General features: G+C 32.2%; 1 protein-coding gene and 1 pseudogene across 2 annotated transcripts; one reads left to right on the plus strand and one right to left on the minus strand.

Annotated features, from left to right (window-relative positions):
- Positions 1-1408: 1408 nt before the first annotated feature.
- On the minus strand, positions 1409-5964 carry LOC107893433 (omega-6 fatty acid desaturase, chloroplastic). 2 transcript variants are annotated; one of them, XM_016818417.2, is made up of 10 exons: positions 5436-5964; positions 5290-5344; positions 4343-4593; positions 3772-3915; positions 3505-3656; positions 3057-3179; positions 2750-2927; positions 2261-2379; positions 1932-2046; positions 1409-1819 (listed from the first exon to the last, which is right to left on the minus strand). In XM_016818417.2, the coding sequence occupies exons 1-10, from the start codon at positions 5472-5474 to the stop codon at positions 1658-1660; spliced, it is 1338 nt and encodes a 445-aa protein (XP_016673906.1). In that variant the 5' UTR covers positions 5475-5964; the 3' UTR covers positions 1409-1657. The 2 variants fall into 2 exon arrangements, with proteins under 2 accessions (XP_016673906.1, XP_016673907.1); XM_016818418.2 differs by having other exon boundaries at positions 3772-3906; positions 5436-5905.
- Positions 5965-9573: 3609 nt separating this feature from the next.
- On the plus strand, positions 9574-14117 carry LOC107894468 (beta-galactosidase 15-like; annotated as a pseudogene).
- Positions 14118-15827: the final 1710 nt, after the last annotated feature.

A 15827-nucleotide genomic window follows, 5' to 3' on the forward strand; every position in this document is an offset into this window, starting at 1 on the left:
CCATATTTACCTTGAATTTTAAATTAAAAGGAGAACAAATGGTCCAATTGAGCATGCCCAAATCCGACAGGAAATTAAAAAAATATTGAAGAAGCAAAATCTTAATCATTTGCAATGACTTAGGAAGATGAGTGACAATAAATCGGCCGGTAAACAGTTTATTTATTTTTATTCAAAAGCAATTTTGAAATATTCATACGTTTTTCTTTTAAAATATTTTATTATATCTTTAATAGGTCCTATTAGTCAAACTGAGCAATAGTTTATTTAAAAAGTGAGAAAATTTACACAAAAATATAAGTTGGAAGGATGGGTTTAGGTAAAAAAAAAATCCATTTAGAAAATGAAAATGGACTAGGCCTTGAGTAAGTTTTTTTTGCTCGAGCTCAACCTGAATTTGCAGAAACAAAAATTGCTATTATTTTTCCACTTTTGTCGTTGTTTTGTTGTCATTTCACTATTATATTGCTACTATTTTGTTGTTATAATTTGGATATTGTATAACTCTTATTTTATTATTAATTTTGTTACTATTTTAGAGACATTTAATAGTTAAGTTGTACTTATCTTAGTATTTTAATTTTTTTAGTGTATTTAACTTATTATATTTTTAAAATTTATTTTTATGTAAATAATAATAAAAATTTAATACGAGCAGGTCGGGTTGGGCCAAACTCAAATTTTAACTTTTTTTATCTAAGTTGGGCTTGAGCAAAATTTTAGGCTATTTTTTAGGCTGAGCCGACCTGGGCCTAAAAAATAGGTCTAAAATTTTATTACAACCCGCGCCAACCCATAATCACGTCTAAACCCTTAATTAACCCCTAACCCTACTTATGAAGTCTAAAAACTTCACTGATAGTGTACCAAATATTTTCCCTATCATATCCCATACATTAATGTTTTATCCGTATAAACTACAATTTTAAACAAACTTTGGAATCAATATGAATGGATTTTACCCTAATAATTATGTGTTGAATTTTGCTTAAAATTGAAGGATCTGGTTAAATTTACCCTTTTGGTATTATTAACATATTAATGGGGAAATGCAATAATGTATTGAGTTTAATCTGAAAAAATGAAAATCAAAGGTTGTAATTAAAAAAAACGAAGTAAATTGCGGCTTTGTTAAACGTCCATGAATGAATTGAAGTTGATAAAAGGGGAATGATTGTTGCCATCCAAATACTTTTTAAGTATGAATGAAGCAAACTTAAAGCTTTGGGGCACCTGTAACTAACAATTATGTCAAAAGAATGACAAGGTGTGATACTAATAATAATTAATAATCATCACTACCACTCAAACAAAATATTACTACTTCATAGTGAATGAATTCATATATATATAAACTTAAGGAAAATCAAGATTCGAGTCTAAGCAACATATAGTGAGAACTATATAATTGTGAGTAAAATCCATCAACTATCATGATTCATAAATTGCTATATATATGTATCGGCAGTCAAAATCAACAAAAGATATTTCCAGGGAACTTGCACTATCATACTTTCAAGAATGATTCACCATTCAAATGAATAATATACTTTCTGAAACTGGAATAACATTACCTAATTTGACCCAAAAAGTGATGGCTGCTACCAGATAAGGAAGTACCTAAAAGCAATGGACCCCCAAGGTGTTTAACAAGGAGTTAAGCATAATCAGGCATTACTCTTTTCAGGAATGTGATTGGAGAAGCTTCATTAGGTGCAAGTTCATCAAAACCGATGTAATTTTGCTCCTTGTCGTAAACATGGCACACTGTCATTATCGTCTTCATCAGACGCCAATTCCATGTAGCCTCGTTCAGATACTGTCATGAACATTAACATGCAATGAGAACAATCATTAGCATCTCCTGAGGGAGTTCGAAAATAACCATATTGTTGTTCTACAAACTATTTTAAAAAAGTACTGCTCCATACCGGTCCCCAGTTCTCTTGAATAGACTTATGTGCTGCTCGTAGATTATAACTTGGTATCCTTGAAGATACATGATGCGGAATGTGAACATTGATATCATGGCAGAGGACCTCAATCCTGTCAAATATATAAAGTTCAGCATTTTGCCAGAGTCTTCAAGGACATGGAATCCGAGGAAATAGATGAGATGTTGAATGAAGAAATAGTGGAAAGGCATCCCCTAATATGATGTCTAATAAAGCTAATTCTACAATCTAGTTTATCAGCTTTCGGGAAACATGATGGCTCAAATAAAAGATCGATAGAAGGGCAGCAAAATTAATATATTTACCAACGAGGGTAATCACAATGCACTGTTCCATTAAGCTGAGCCTGAGCCGCATTCCATTCATCTGAATGTTTGAAGGGTATATGAGGGGCCGTGTGATGCACCATTGTGAATGTACTCATCTGGCCAATTTAAGAAAAACCACAAGTTCTAAGGGTATATAAATAAGTTTCATTTGCATAATTAAATCACTCACATTCACATCAAGCCACGGGTTGACAATCTATGATTAATCAACTCATAACAAAACATGCAAATATATGAAGTTATTCGCTTCAAATAGCTCTTGTTTCAAGTATCACTTTGGTCAATATTAGACTAAAAGAAATAAGGCCGGTTTTCCACATGATTAAATGGCATTAGAAGATAAATTATTGTCCACCAAACTGGTATAGAGTTTCACAGGTATCAAATCTTATCAAGTGATGATTTCCTGTTAAAGATGTTTGAACTCATAAAATATAACCACATGAAACTTGGAAGTAGCATTACCCAAAAGTGATAGCCTAACCATGGCATTAGCCAAAACTTGATCCATCCCATTATTCCCGTCTTATAGATGATCAATGGCCATCCAATTGCCATAAATGCAAAAACACAAGCCAAACTGATCTTCACTCTTTTGACTTCATTCGGTCTGAACTTGTTCAAATCAAAGTGCCATATCAACCTATGCATTTAAAATGTACAAGTCAAATTGTAGGAGAAGAGGATGGCAGTGAAGTGTGTTTAACTCATTTAAGATAAGCGTGGGCACTGCAGTCCAGAATAAAAAGAACCAACTATTTTGCATCCATACCAGTGAGCTATGGACATCCAAGGTCGAAATGGGCCATAACCGAACATGATTGCTTTGCGTAGAAAAGGAGAAGTCTCAAACTCTTTTTCCCAAACAGGGTGCCAAGCTGTATCTTCTGATAGCCTACAGATATGAATAAATAATATAACTTGGGTAGAAATGTGTGAAACATTAGAACATTGCTGAATTTTGTGGTAGCTGAATCGAATCCCAAACTAGTCACCCCAAAGCAACAATAGCAAACAACTTGTGTGGAAATTCAAGTGCTTACACTACATGTATAAGGATAACATGGCAGTAAAGGAGCTAATCATCTAAAAGGGGTAGGACATATATGCAAAAATCTAGCACATGTGCAGCAAAAATGTTATTTGCATCCCCTGTAATGACATTGAAAAACTTCACTGCAACAGTGATAATAATAAAACAATAAACATATCATACGTACATGTTTGTCTTTGCATGGTGCCTGTCATGCTTAAACCGCCATGGCTCATATGGGTATATTAGTGGTAGAAAGGCCAGAGTTCCCACAATGTCTTCCAATAATTTGTTTTTTGAAAATGATTTGTGAGCGCAATCGTGGCCTATAACAAAGAACTAAAGAAATTGCAGGGGAAAAAGATACAGTAAATAAGGTGGCATAGCAGTATGTCTATATTTGGTTTTATAACAAATAAAGGGTAAAAAATGAAGAGACTGTAAAGAAATGTACCCCAGTTATTGCTGTTCCTGTCCATGCCCAAGCTAAAGGAAGTAGATACCATGGGGCTTTTGAAATCATGAAGATCCCCAATGCATAGGAAGTGACAGATATTAAAACTGAAGTCCATGCTTTCACATCGTCAATCTCAAACACCTTAAAGGAAAATTTGGGAAAAAGAAGAGGAAATCAGTAAAGAGATTTATTGGTTAAGCTAGCATTTTCATATTCATGTTCATAAATTCAATTCGGTAATAAAAAAAGAAGAAGAAAAACAGTCATGCTTAATTTTTTGCTCCCCTCAGTTCAGAGTATCGGAATAAGTCATAAATAAGAAACATGCTCGAACAACCTGATCCACTGTAACTGCAAAACTGTTTTATTATATTTAACCATGAAAGGAACAAAGGCACAATTCTTCAATAAAATTATCTCATTATACAATCTTGCTCATACAGACAATCATAGAACCCAAAAACTCAATCAGCAGCATGTTCAAAATGGCAAAACATTATACTCTGGACCAAATTCATCGCAAATGATCTGAACAAGTGGGATGTATGGGTACCATAAAAAAGAATACCTTTCTTGGAAGGGTGTCTATAACATCCTTTAATGTAACATTATCAGGAAGAGGCTCTCCAATTTGCCTGAATCCATAAGTTTCCGCTAACTGTTTTCTGTACTCAGCACTGTCAGCACTGTCTGCTGAAGATGGTCTTACTGGAACCGCCACAGCTTGTATGACTTTATTCCTTCTTAAGGGAATTATACCCTTCCTATGGTTAATTCCCTTAACGAGAAGATTGTCCCACTTCAAATGACAGATACTTGCTAATGGGGGAGAAAAAGGCATTAATACGGTAAATGAGAGGAAATCATATGGAATGATAGCATATAGGTTCATACCACACAATGCTAATCATACATGCGGGAAGGCTAACAACTCTGAAAGGACTCGATTGATTTAGATCAAGAAGTTAACATCGTATTTGGTATAAACTAGTTCAGAAGTCTATAATTTCTTGACAAGAAGCTTCACATGGGGCCCAATGAACAACAAGAAACTACCTACTTGTCCACTTGAGTCTTGAAGTTCTTTCAATTGAGCATATAGCCATTCAGTGCTTCAACTTCAAAGCATAAGCAAGAGAGCATCCACATAATGGTTTAATTGTTGTTAATTTGTTTCATAAGGTACCCCATGTCCTCTTTTTGCAGCTTAGCTTATTCAAGTTTGCAAATAAAATGATTTCTTAAGAAATAATATACCTAATTATCAGAACCAGTGACACTAACACTATGGTGCAAGAGAGTCAGATAAGGCACTGATTAACTTAGAAATGAAATTGCCATAGTCAACAGATAATGCAGCTCAAAGAAACCATGGCAAAGAACACTAGCTTATGAAGAACATCAAACTAACAAAACCCATCCCACCAAATGTACCAAAAACTTCACCAAGTGGTCTACAGGTTGAAATTATTGAGTTTAATAGCCAAGATTAAAGAGAGAAAGAAAGTTGAATACCAGTAGAAGAATGAATAGCAATTGTTTGGCTCCTAATTGGCCTTTGACTAGGACCCTGAAAATCAAACCAACAAAGGAACGAAATTTAGAATTCAAAACAAAGAACATATATATATTTCTAAAAATATTGAGAAATCAGAACATACCAAGCAAATGAACATGGAATTTGAGATTTTACAAGCCATGGAATTGGGAATGACGGAAAGCAGGCACCTTCCCTTTTTCCCTTCTCTTCTTAGAAGAGTGTTTAATGAAGTTGAAGAGAAGAAGACAGGGAGGAGAAAGACAGGCTTTTTTTAAGCCGTTTTAAAGGACAAAAGAAAGGAAGGGACAAAAAATAGAGAGAGAGAACCCTTTGAAAAGACTCTGAACCCCTCTCTCTTCAATGGAAATGATAATATTGACAACACAACTCCAGCCAAGTTTACAATTCTTGTGTGGTCTGTGTCTCTCTCCCTCTCTAAACCGCCTTTTCCTTTTTGTGGATAACAATGCACGCGTTATTCAACACTAATGGCTACCACTACCACTTACCATTTTGTTTATCATCCATGGCTTTCTGGATTTGGGTTTTGTTTTCCTTCTTGTTTTCGAATGAATCAAGAAGGGTTGGTTTTAATTTTTCCCATAAATTGTTAAACCATGCCACCATGTCTATGCCTTTATACATTGTATGAGATATTTCTGTATTTGATAATTAGGTTTTTAAATTTTCCATTCTTGATATTCTGATTATATTTATTTTTTATTAAATACTAAAAATATCATAAATAGAAAAATAATCCGCCGACCATATAAATGTTTGAATTGAGATATATGCACTTAAATTCGACGTATTGAACTTTTCCCCGAACGAGTAAACTTCCTCACCGGCAACTCGTTTTTGGACATGTACAAGTTGCGTTGCGTTGCGTTGCGTGGATTTGTGACATTTCCCTAATTTTGAAAAGCTCTCCCATTGAAAAGCATGAATTGCATGCCCTAATCTTTCTCATAAAGCTTCCACTTCCCCACTTCGATTTGATGCACGTTTTCCATGTTCCATCAAAGAGCTAAAAGTTGATTGACCACCGTCCTTAACTCATTGGGAAAATGGTTTATGAAAACAATAGCAACATCATGTATGATCCCCAAGAATTTGACCAATTCCTTATCAAATCAAAAGCAATGGACACGTATCGGAGCTTACAAATTTAACTATTCTATAATCTCCTTACTCATCTTTTGCTCGGTTGGGAGACGGGCGGAAAGCCAAAGGTTGTGGAGAGGGTGTTAAGGTTGGAAGTTGAAAGTTGTGTGGGCTTAATATTGTAACACTCCACATTTAATTTGGTTGATAGATTCGAATGCATGATGTCACGTTACGTTATCGAAGCAATTTAATCATCAATCATACTCACTAATATGTATTGATAGTGTTTAGGATTCAATTCATCATACTACGGAGTTATGGTGGGCCAAATTTAGAATTAGAAATCGGATTCAAACTTAACTATCAAATTTCAATGTTGTGTCTCGAGACAGAGGACTCCTTGTCTCGAGATAGAACTCATTTTATTTTAACTATTTTTTGTTCGATGTCAATATGTCTCAAGACACTAAAGGTGGTGTCTCGAGACTAGGTCTAGAGACCAACTTTCCATGTTTCCTTGAATTTGCTTCGATGTTAACTGTCTCGAGACAAGGGATTCTTGTTTCGAGACCTAGAGTAGGGCACAACTAATTTAGTTTCGAAGTTTACTTATCTCGTGACAAAAATCACTTGTCTCGAGGCACTACGCATATAGATCAAAATATAAAGTAAATTTTATTCTTATGGTCTTTCATGTTATCTCAAAACTCAATGGTAAAATAACTCTAAATACACATTTCCAAGTGTTCAAACCATAAAAAATGGTACCTCAAACATACATAAACTTTACATTAAATTAACATCATCAATTAAACTCATATAAACAAAACCAAACATCATCAAATTATAACCATCAATGTAACATCATTTAACCAACTAATTCACATAAACAAACTTATAAAAACTAGCTTAACTACCTACTAATTAAAGATAAAAATTCATCTTATAAAACCTTTTAGGTTAAATACCAAATATACCAAATATACCAAAATGAACCCTTAAACAACATACCCAAAACAATCTACGTACATGTCATTCCAACTCAAACATATATATACATACAAAAGAGTTAGCAAAAAAATTTCGGAGCTGAGCTTTCTAGAATGGATGCTTTGACATTTTCAACTAGCTGAAATCCTCGTCTGATATCTACGCACATAAATCAACAAAACGTACGTTGAGTATTGAATATTCAATGGTGCTAATATAATTGAAATTCAAACATATTGCATTAAGAATAAACTAAGTATAATAACAAGTATAAATTATTTTGATATATACTAATTTAACTAATCATATCATTTTTCTGCTTTCTTATTTATTTCATATTTTAATATCATTTTCAATCAGAGGCGGATACAAAGGGGGGCTAGCAGTGGCCCTGGCCTCCTCTAAAATAGAAAATTTATATTTAGGCCATTGAAATTTTTTTTAAAATTTTAAATTAGTAAAGGTAAAATTGTGCTTTGCCCCCCCCCCAAATTAGAGAAATTCAATTTAATCCTATAAAAATTATAAAGATATAGCTATAAAAAATTAAATTTTTATTTGGTCCCCTTAAAAATTTGTTCTGGCTTCGCCCCTGTTTTGAATACTTATTGATTCTGGCCCTTATTACTCGAAGATAAACATTAGGGCGGATACACAAATCTATTTTATTCTAATATCCTGGGTTACTCGATAACAATGACTTTTAGAATTTGTATATTGTACCGTCTTGGGTTGTCTGACAACTATCACTTTTACTATTTGTTCGTACTGTTCATTTTGCCATCTCAGATTGCTCGACAATGATGGCTAGTAAATCACTATATCGATGACCCTATGGCTTGCTAGGTATACCCGAACCACGTCTAGCATTGTTTAACGAGGCATTACATCATAATCAGCTTTGTAACACATACCATCATAATATCAACGTCTCAAAATTTATATAAATAACAAACACAAATTCGAATATTTATCACAAATTCCAAATATCATCAATTGAATCCATTATTCAAAGTTTATAGAGAAAGATGTCATTACCTCAATGCATAGGCATATTGATTATAACAATTAATTAGTTTACGAAAGCAAATTGAAATTGAATTATAGAAGCATAAATCGAAAGCCACTATTTGTTAACGGCTTTAACTTTTCCTTTGTTATGAGACAGTCCTACGCCATCTTTCGCTATAAAATTTAAGTTCGAAAACAAAAACTTATTATCCGTACAATTCAAATAATTTACGATCATTTAAACATGAATGCATTTATTCCAATTTAATCCTTTACAACCCTAATATCCAAAACATTCATATTACATAATTTATCCAATCAAATTTGAATCCGATTTAATAACTATAGTATAGGACCCTTTCCAATCATTATTTGGAATTAAAATTTAAAATTTTTATCTTTTACAATTAAGTCCCTAACCACTTATAACATCACATAATTAGATCAATCATTCAAGTCTAATTCATGATTAATTCCATGTCTCTTACTACACTTTTAACATATTCTTTCCTTAAATAAACTAATATTACACAATGCACATACAGCATTTTAAGTCATTAACACCGTAGATATAATTCATGAAAACTTAAACTTCAACATAACCATTTCCAAAATTAACACTTGGGCAACTACTACTTTGATTCGAGTACTAGCAATGTGAATAGTTACTACGGTTAACATTATAGCTGAATCGTGGTTGCGCAGTGATGTGAAAAGTCATTATGGATATACCCTTCACTAATTGCTCAGTGGCCAGACTGCGCCATCGGGAATGTGTTTCACTCGTTTTTGTCTCTGCATTTCTTATTAGGGTATCCTTTCTAAAGATGATAAAAAAAATTAAATGTTAAAATTATAATTTTATTATTGTAAAAATTAAAATTTAATTTCCGCCCCAAATTTCCTACCTTCGCTCCTGCTAATGCAAATGATTTTGTTATTGGCATGTTGCGAAGTTGAGCATACTGACTTGCAACATCTCCCGAATGATCCTTCTCCAGAAAGATAAAATGCTCTTCTGGAGCTTGGAAGGTATGCTTTTGCCTCGTATATATCACTATATTTTCTAAACAGAGTATGCCCGGATTTCTTCCTTTATTTCTATATGTTCGCTACAAACATTGCTAAGGCTGCCTTCTCATTCCCTGTTAATGTTTTGGCATAACAGAAGAAAGGCGATCCACACAAAGTCCTGGATTCTGAACCGCCCGAAATTAAACTGCTTTCAAAGACTTTCAGCTGCCTTCATCGACCTGATCGCAACTGCCGAAAACACCCGTCCTGGGTCTGAAGAACTAGAATTGCCCCAAAACTCTATTTTTACAGAAAATTGCTCAAATTAATCCTAGAACATCCATACTTATCCAAAGTATACGAAATTAATTATAATTAAAAAGTTTATTTAATTAATGCTGTCAACTCGTATTATTAAATCCAAAATCTATTTAATGATAATATGCTGATTTAACTAATTATATAAATCTAACTAAAATAGTAAATAAATCAAAGTAAATATCTTTTGAAAATCTAGTATTTGATATGAATTCAATTACTACCCTTATAAATACATTATCACACTCTTCTCATTTTTCACTCAACACTTTTTCTTCTGCTTTACAGGGTTGAAAAAAAATGGATATGTTCAATATTTTATTTTCTGCTCTTATGGGTTGAAAAAAAATGGATATGTTCAATATTTTATTTTCTGCTCTTATTTTTTTCTTTCTTCTTATTTCATTCGAATGCGCTTAATGTTACTCATGATTCAAGGTCTATCATAATTGATGGAAATCATAGAATTATCCTTTCAGGTTCGATTCATTATCCGAGAAGTACTGCTCAGGTAATATTTTACATTTAAATTATTTGAGATTTTTTTTATAATATGATTTCGAATGATTGATTGATTAGTTTTTTTAAAATTTTTTTATTAGATGTGGCCGGATCTTATAAGAAAAGCCAAAGAAGGTGGATTGGATGCGGTTGAAACATATATGTTTTGGAATGCACATGAACCAGCCCGTCGTCAGTATGATTTTAGTGGAAATCATGATATTATTCGATTTCTTAAAACGATTCAAGACCAAAGTTTATATGCAATTCTTCGAATTGGACCTTATACTTGTGTTGAGTGGAATTATGGGTAAATTAATTTATTTTAAAATTTTAACTATGTTATTTAATAAATTATTTAATTATTTTTTTCAGCACTAACAGTTTTATTATTTTTTTTATTAGAGGCTTCCCTGTATGGTTGCATAACATGCCCGGAGTTTCTCTCCGTACTAAAAACGATGTCTTTATGGTAAATCTTTTAGTTTTCAGTAACTCTTTTTAAAAATAAAAATTTTGTTCTATTTTTGTTTATTTATATATGTAAATAATGTGTTTTATTATTATTATTATTTTTAGAATGAAATGAAAAATTTTACAACATTGATAGTCGATATGGTGAAAAAAGAAAAACTATTTGCATCCCAAGGAGGAAATATCATTCTAGCTCAGGTATATATGATAAAATTTTATGTTTTATTTTTTATTTATTATATATTTAAATAATATCAAAATTAAATGTATATCTATATGTATAGATTGAGAATGAATATGGAAATGTTATGGATCCATATGGAGATGACGGGAAATCATATATTAATTGGTGTGCCCAAATGGCTGATTCTCTTGATATTGGTGTCTCATGGATCATGTGTCAACAAACTGCTGCTCCAAAGCCTATAGTGATAATTGAATTTATTCTTTACTATATTATTTCATTTAGAAATACATTTTTTTGTGATAATTGAGTTTTGATTTTGTTTTGTTTAATTATAATTGTAGTTGGAGACATTTAATGGTTGGTATTGTGATGAATACAAACCAAAAGACCCTAATACCCCTAAAATGTGGACTGAAAATTGGACTGGATGGTGATTCTTTTTCTTCTTAAAATTGTTCATAATTTAATTTAAATAATTATAAAATTTATATTGAATTTTATTTTAATTGATTTTAGGTTTAAGAGTTGGGGTGGTGCAGACCCTCTTAGAACACCAGAAGATCTTGCTTACTCTGTTGCTCGATTTTTCCAAAAAGGTGGTACACTACAAAATTATTACATGGTAAGTGATTTTTTTTAAAAATTAAATCATTAATAATTTAATTTTATTAATTAACCCCTTTGTTTCCCCATTTTTTTAGTATCATGGTGGTACCAATTTTGGTAGAACTTCTGGTGGCCCGTATATTACCACTACATATGACTATAATGCACCTCTTGATGAATATGGTAATTTCATGCCTTTGAATATATACATATACATATATATATGTGTGTGTATGTATGTATATAAATTATAATTATTTTAATTAATTATTAATTTTTATTAGGAAATTTGAACCAACCAAAATGGGGACATTTGAAGCAGCTTCATGATATTCTACATTCCATTGAGTATTCTCTTACAAATGGGGATGTTACAAATGAAAAACTCAGCAATTTAGTCATGGTAATAAAATTAATTTATATATAAATTTATTTCAAAAAAAATTATAAATATTTATCATTTTATTCTAATTATTGTTCTTAATTGTATTTATGAATTAGGCTATTATTTATCAAACAAAGGAGAAATCAAGTTGTTTTTTGAGCAATACAAATACCAAAAGATGCGAATGTCAACTTCGGAGGCATTAATTACTTTGTTCCAGCATGGTCTATTAGTATCCTTCCAGATTGTAGGGAGGAAGCATATAATACCGCGAAGGTAAAATCTATTTTCGTGTTTTGTGTTATTATAATTATGATCAATATGATATGGTTAGAAATGGATTTATATTTAAAAATAAATAAATCAGGTTTCTACTCAAACTTCATTGATGATTAAGAAATTGAACAAAGTTGAAGGTGAACCGAGTTCTTTGAAATGGACGTGGCGACCCGAGTTGATCGAATCGGCTTCTGTCTAAGGAAGGGGAGATGTTTCTCTTAACAAGATTGTTGATCAAAAGGATATGGCAAATGATGCTAGTGATTATTTGTGGTATATGACGAGGTAAATTATTTAACTCAATTATATTCAATTCATTTAAATATAAATTATGTATGTTTTGATTAATTAATTATTTGTTTTTGGACAGTATTGATGTTGCAAAAGATGATCCCATGTTGAATGGAACAGTGACACTTCGTGTCAATGATACTGGTCATGTTCTTCATGCTTTTTTCAATTGAGAATATATTGGTAATTATGAACTATATTATATATATATATATACACATATTATTGATTTCAAAACATATTTATTTAAATTTATATGTATTTGTTTTCGTAGGTTCTCAATGGTCAAAATATGGTAACAACAATGTGACATATGTTTTTGAGAGGAACATCAACCTATCCCTCGGGAAAAACTTGATATCATTACTTAGTGTCACTGTTGGATTCAAGGTATATACATAAATACATCTATATATACGACAAATAAAAAAAACCCTAGAATTTTAATGTATAATTTGAATCAAAATAATGCAGAACTATGGTCCAATGTTTGATCTGGTTGGAGCTGGAATTACATCACCAATTGAGCTGGTTTTGAACAAAAATATTGTCAAGGATTTGTCATCAAATAAATGGACATATAAAGTTGGTTTGAATGGGATTTCGAACAAATTTTTTGACATAGATTGTGCTTCAAAATCATCATCCAAATGGGTTTCCGACCCTATTCCGATTTACAGGAACTTCACTTGGTACAAGGTAATTAAAAGCAATACATGTACTTATAAATGTTACATATAATGTTTGATTTTATTAATATTTATGTTTGGTGTTTTTGAAATTGTAGACAACATTCAAAGCTCCATTGGAGAATAAACCAGTTGTTGTGGATTTACTAGGTTTAGGAAAGGGCATGGCTTGGATGAATGGTCATAGCCTTGGTAGATATTGGCCATCTTATATAGCTGATAAGCAACTTTGTAAGACAGAGACTTGTGATTATCGTGGTAGATACAGTAATAGTAAATGTGTCTCTAAGTGTGGTGAACCTACCCAAAGATGGTAACCCTTGAGTTTTTTACGTATATAAATATTCATTTTCATATTATTAGTATTATTTTTTCATTATTCCAATTTTATCATTTCTTAAAGATGGTGAGAACACTTTGGTATTGTTTGAGGAATTTGGTGGTAATCCTTCCGGTGTACAATTCCAAACCGTTGAAATTGGATCCGTTTGCATAAATACTCACGAAGGAAAAGAAGTGGAATTATCATGCCAAGATCGACCAATTTCAAAGATTAAGTTTGCTAGCTTTGGTAGTCCACAAGGAGTGTGCGGATCATTTGACAAAAGTGAAAATGACTCGGAAGTGGATGCTTTATCAATTCTTGAAAAGGTATGTTATTTTTTTATTTTTTAAATATCTTGAATTTTTTTCTAATAATATATATTTTGAAAATTTTAACAGGAATGTGTGGGTAAAGAATCGTGCTCCTTCAAAATTACCGAAGACAAATTCGGAACACCTTCTTGTGAAGTCAAAAAATTAGCTGTGGAAGCCGTTTGTGAAGAATTTACTTTTTAAATTTTTCAATAATTTTAGGTCTTTTTAGTTTTATTTTTTAATTAATTATTATTATTATTATTTTAGGAATTTATCTTAGGTTTTGTAATTATAATAAATAATAAAAGCATTTTTTTATTCTTTGTTGTGATGATAAATATTCTTTTATAGATATAATCTACAAACTAAACTTAAAACCCTAAAACACCCCACAATTGTCTAAATTATAAGCCAAATATTTGGTGGTAGCAAGGCACCCAGGCAGTTTTCCCGACAACCTTAATGTAGGTAATTTGAGTAGCTTTACAATCGACTTGAAGATACAGAAGGCTAAGCATATATACCTCTTGACACCGTAAGACACAGCTGATTTGATCGATATAGCTTCCTTTAGTGTTTATCATCTTCCACCGGGTTGTTCGTATTGCTAGGGTTTTGATATCATTGCTCATTGCAATAGTAACGATATTTTACATATGTTTTACCTGTATAAGTGAATGATTTGCGCATGCAATTACTTCATAATTTCCTGTTTTCTCTAACAGGTGTTAGCCCGACGGTAGATTGATCTACTAACAGCTCAGGCTTGGTTCTCAGAAAATAAACAGCTCGAGGAGAAGGCTCGTTTATAAATATTCTAGATCCTTTTTTTTTCATCCAAAATCGGTGGGAGAATACTTCTGGATCGCAACTACTATGATTCGAGTACTAGCAATGTGAAAAGTTATTATGGATAATATGAGTGACAATGCCTCTGGCTCGAATATGTATATGTAGAACTCGAACCTAAACATTTAAATTTTCAATATCTTAGCCTTTTGCTAGGCACTGTTAAAGTCTTATTGGCCCAATTCAACAAAATATAATAAAATGACATGTGAATATAGCCTTAGTATTGTTGAGAAAGATTAAGGGTATGGGTCATTGAGTGCTCGGATTTGAGTTTAATATGTGCAATTGCCAATAAAATCTTGACATTGTTAACAAAGATTAAAGATCTATATCCTTGAGTATCATGTTTGGGAAACTTTGATTTTTAGATATCTTAGACATACTTCACATGGCCCTCCGCCAAACTTTGTCAAGTCAACATACTTGCAGCCCATCAGGTCTTATAAATTGACCTAACAAGGGAGATACTAAATGATGTTGGCCCATGCAGGCCCTTCGCCTAGCACACATTTCACTTGGCTTATAGAAAACATTATTCAACCACTTCTATAAGATAACTAGCATTCGTTATCAACATACGTTATAACTTAATCACATCATGTCTTATAATTAATCTAATAAAAGAGATACCAAATAATAAATTCACCGACCAGAGGAGGACACGTTCCTTATGGAAATCAACTTTATATAACTCTCTTGATCCTATAGTAAGTGATCTTCTCCTGTCTCCCATCTCTCATCCTCTCGACTTTCTCCATCCCTTGCTCTATAAAGTATTTTCGCATCTGCTCTCCATCTATTACCATCGGTACAATCTCCATCTAAAACTATTTTCTCTATCCTTTGTAGTATAAATTTTATTTTTGTCTGTTTTCAAAGAAAAACAAATCTATTTTGCAAGTTAAACTTCATTCATTTCTAAGCCATTAGTGTATGAATAGATGGTAGTTAAATGATACGAACCCGCCCCACGAACTACTTTGGTCAAGCTTACCAAGCTGAGCATTGCACTGGTGGCAAGCTGATAGCTCGTTTCCAGCTCCTCGAGCTCCGTCCAGCTCAATTCAGCTTGTTACCGATTTAATTTCGTTTTGACGCAAGCTCATTGAGCTCGATTCGAAATTATTTAATTTTATGCATTTTAATTTGCTGAAATAATTAAGTTAGTTT

This window comes from Gossypium hirsutum, chromosome A13 (assembly GCF_007990345.1).
Source record: "Gossypium hirsutum isolate 1008001.06 chromosome A13, Gossypium_hirsutum_v2.1, whole genome shotgun sequence".
NCBI lineage: Eukaryota > Viridiplantae > Streptophyta > Magnoliopsida > Malvales > Malvaceae > Gossypium > Gossypium hirsutum.

Excerpts from the sequence above, each read along its gene's own strand:
- LOC107893433 (XM_016818417.2), bottom strand. The coding sequence starts at position 5,474 with ATGGCTTGTAAAATCTCAAATTCCATGTTCATTTGCTTG. Across the intron at positions 3,916-4,342 it reads TAGACACCCTTCCAAGAAAG|GTGTTTGAGATTGACGATGT; the intron begins GTATTCTTTTTT and ends TTTTCCTTTAAG. Across the intron at positions 3,657-3,771 it reads CAGGAACAGCAATAACTGGG|TTCTTTGTTATAGGCCACGA; the intron begins GTACATTTCTTT and ends CAATTTCTTTAG.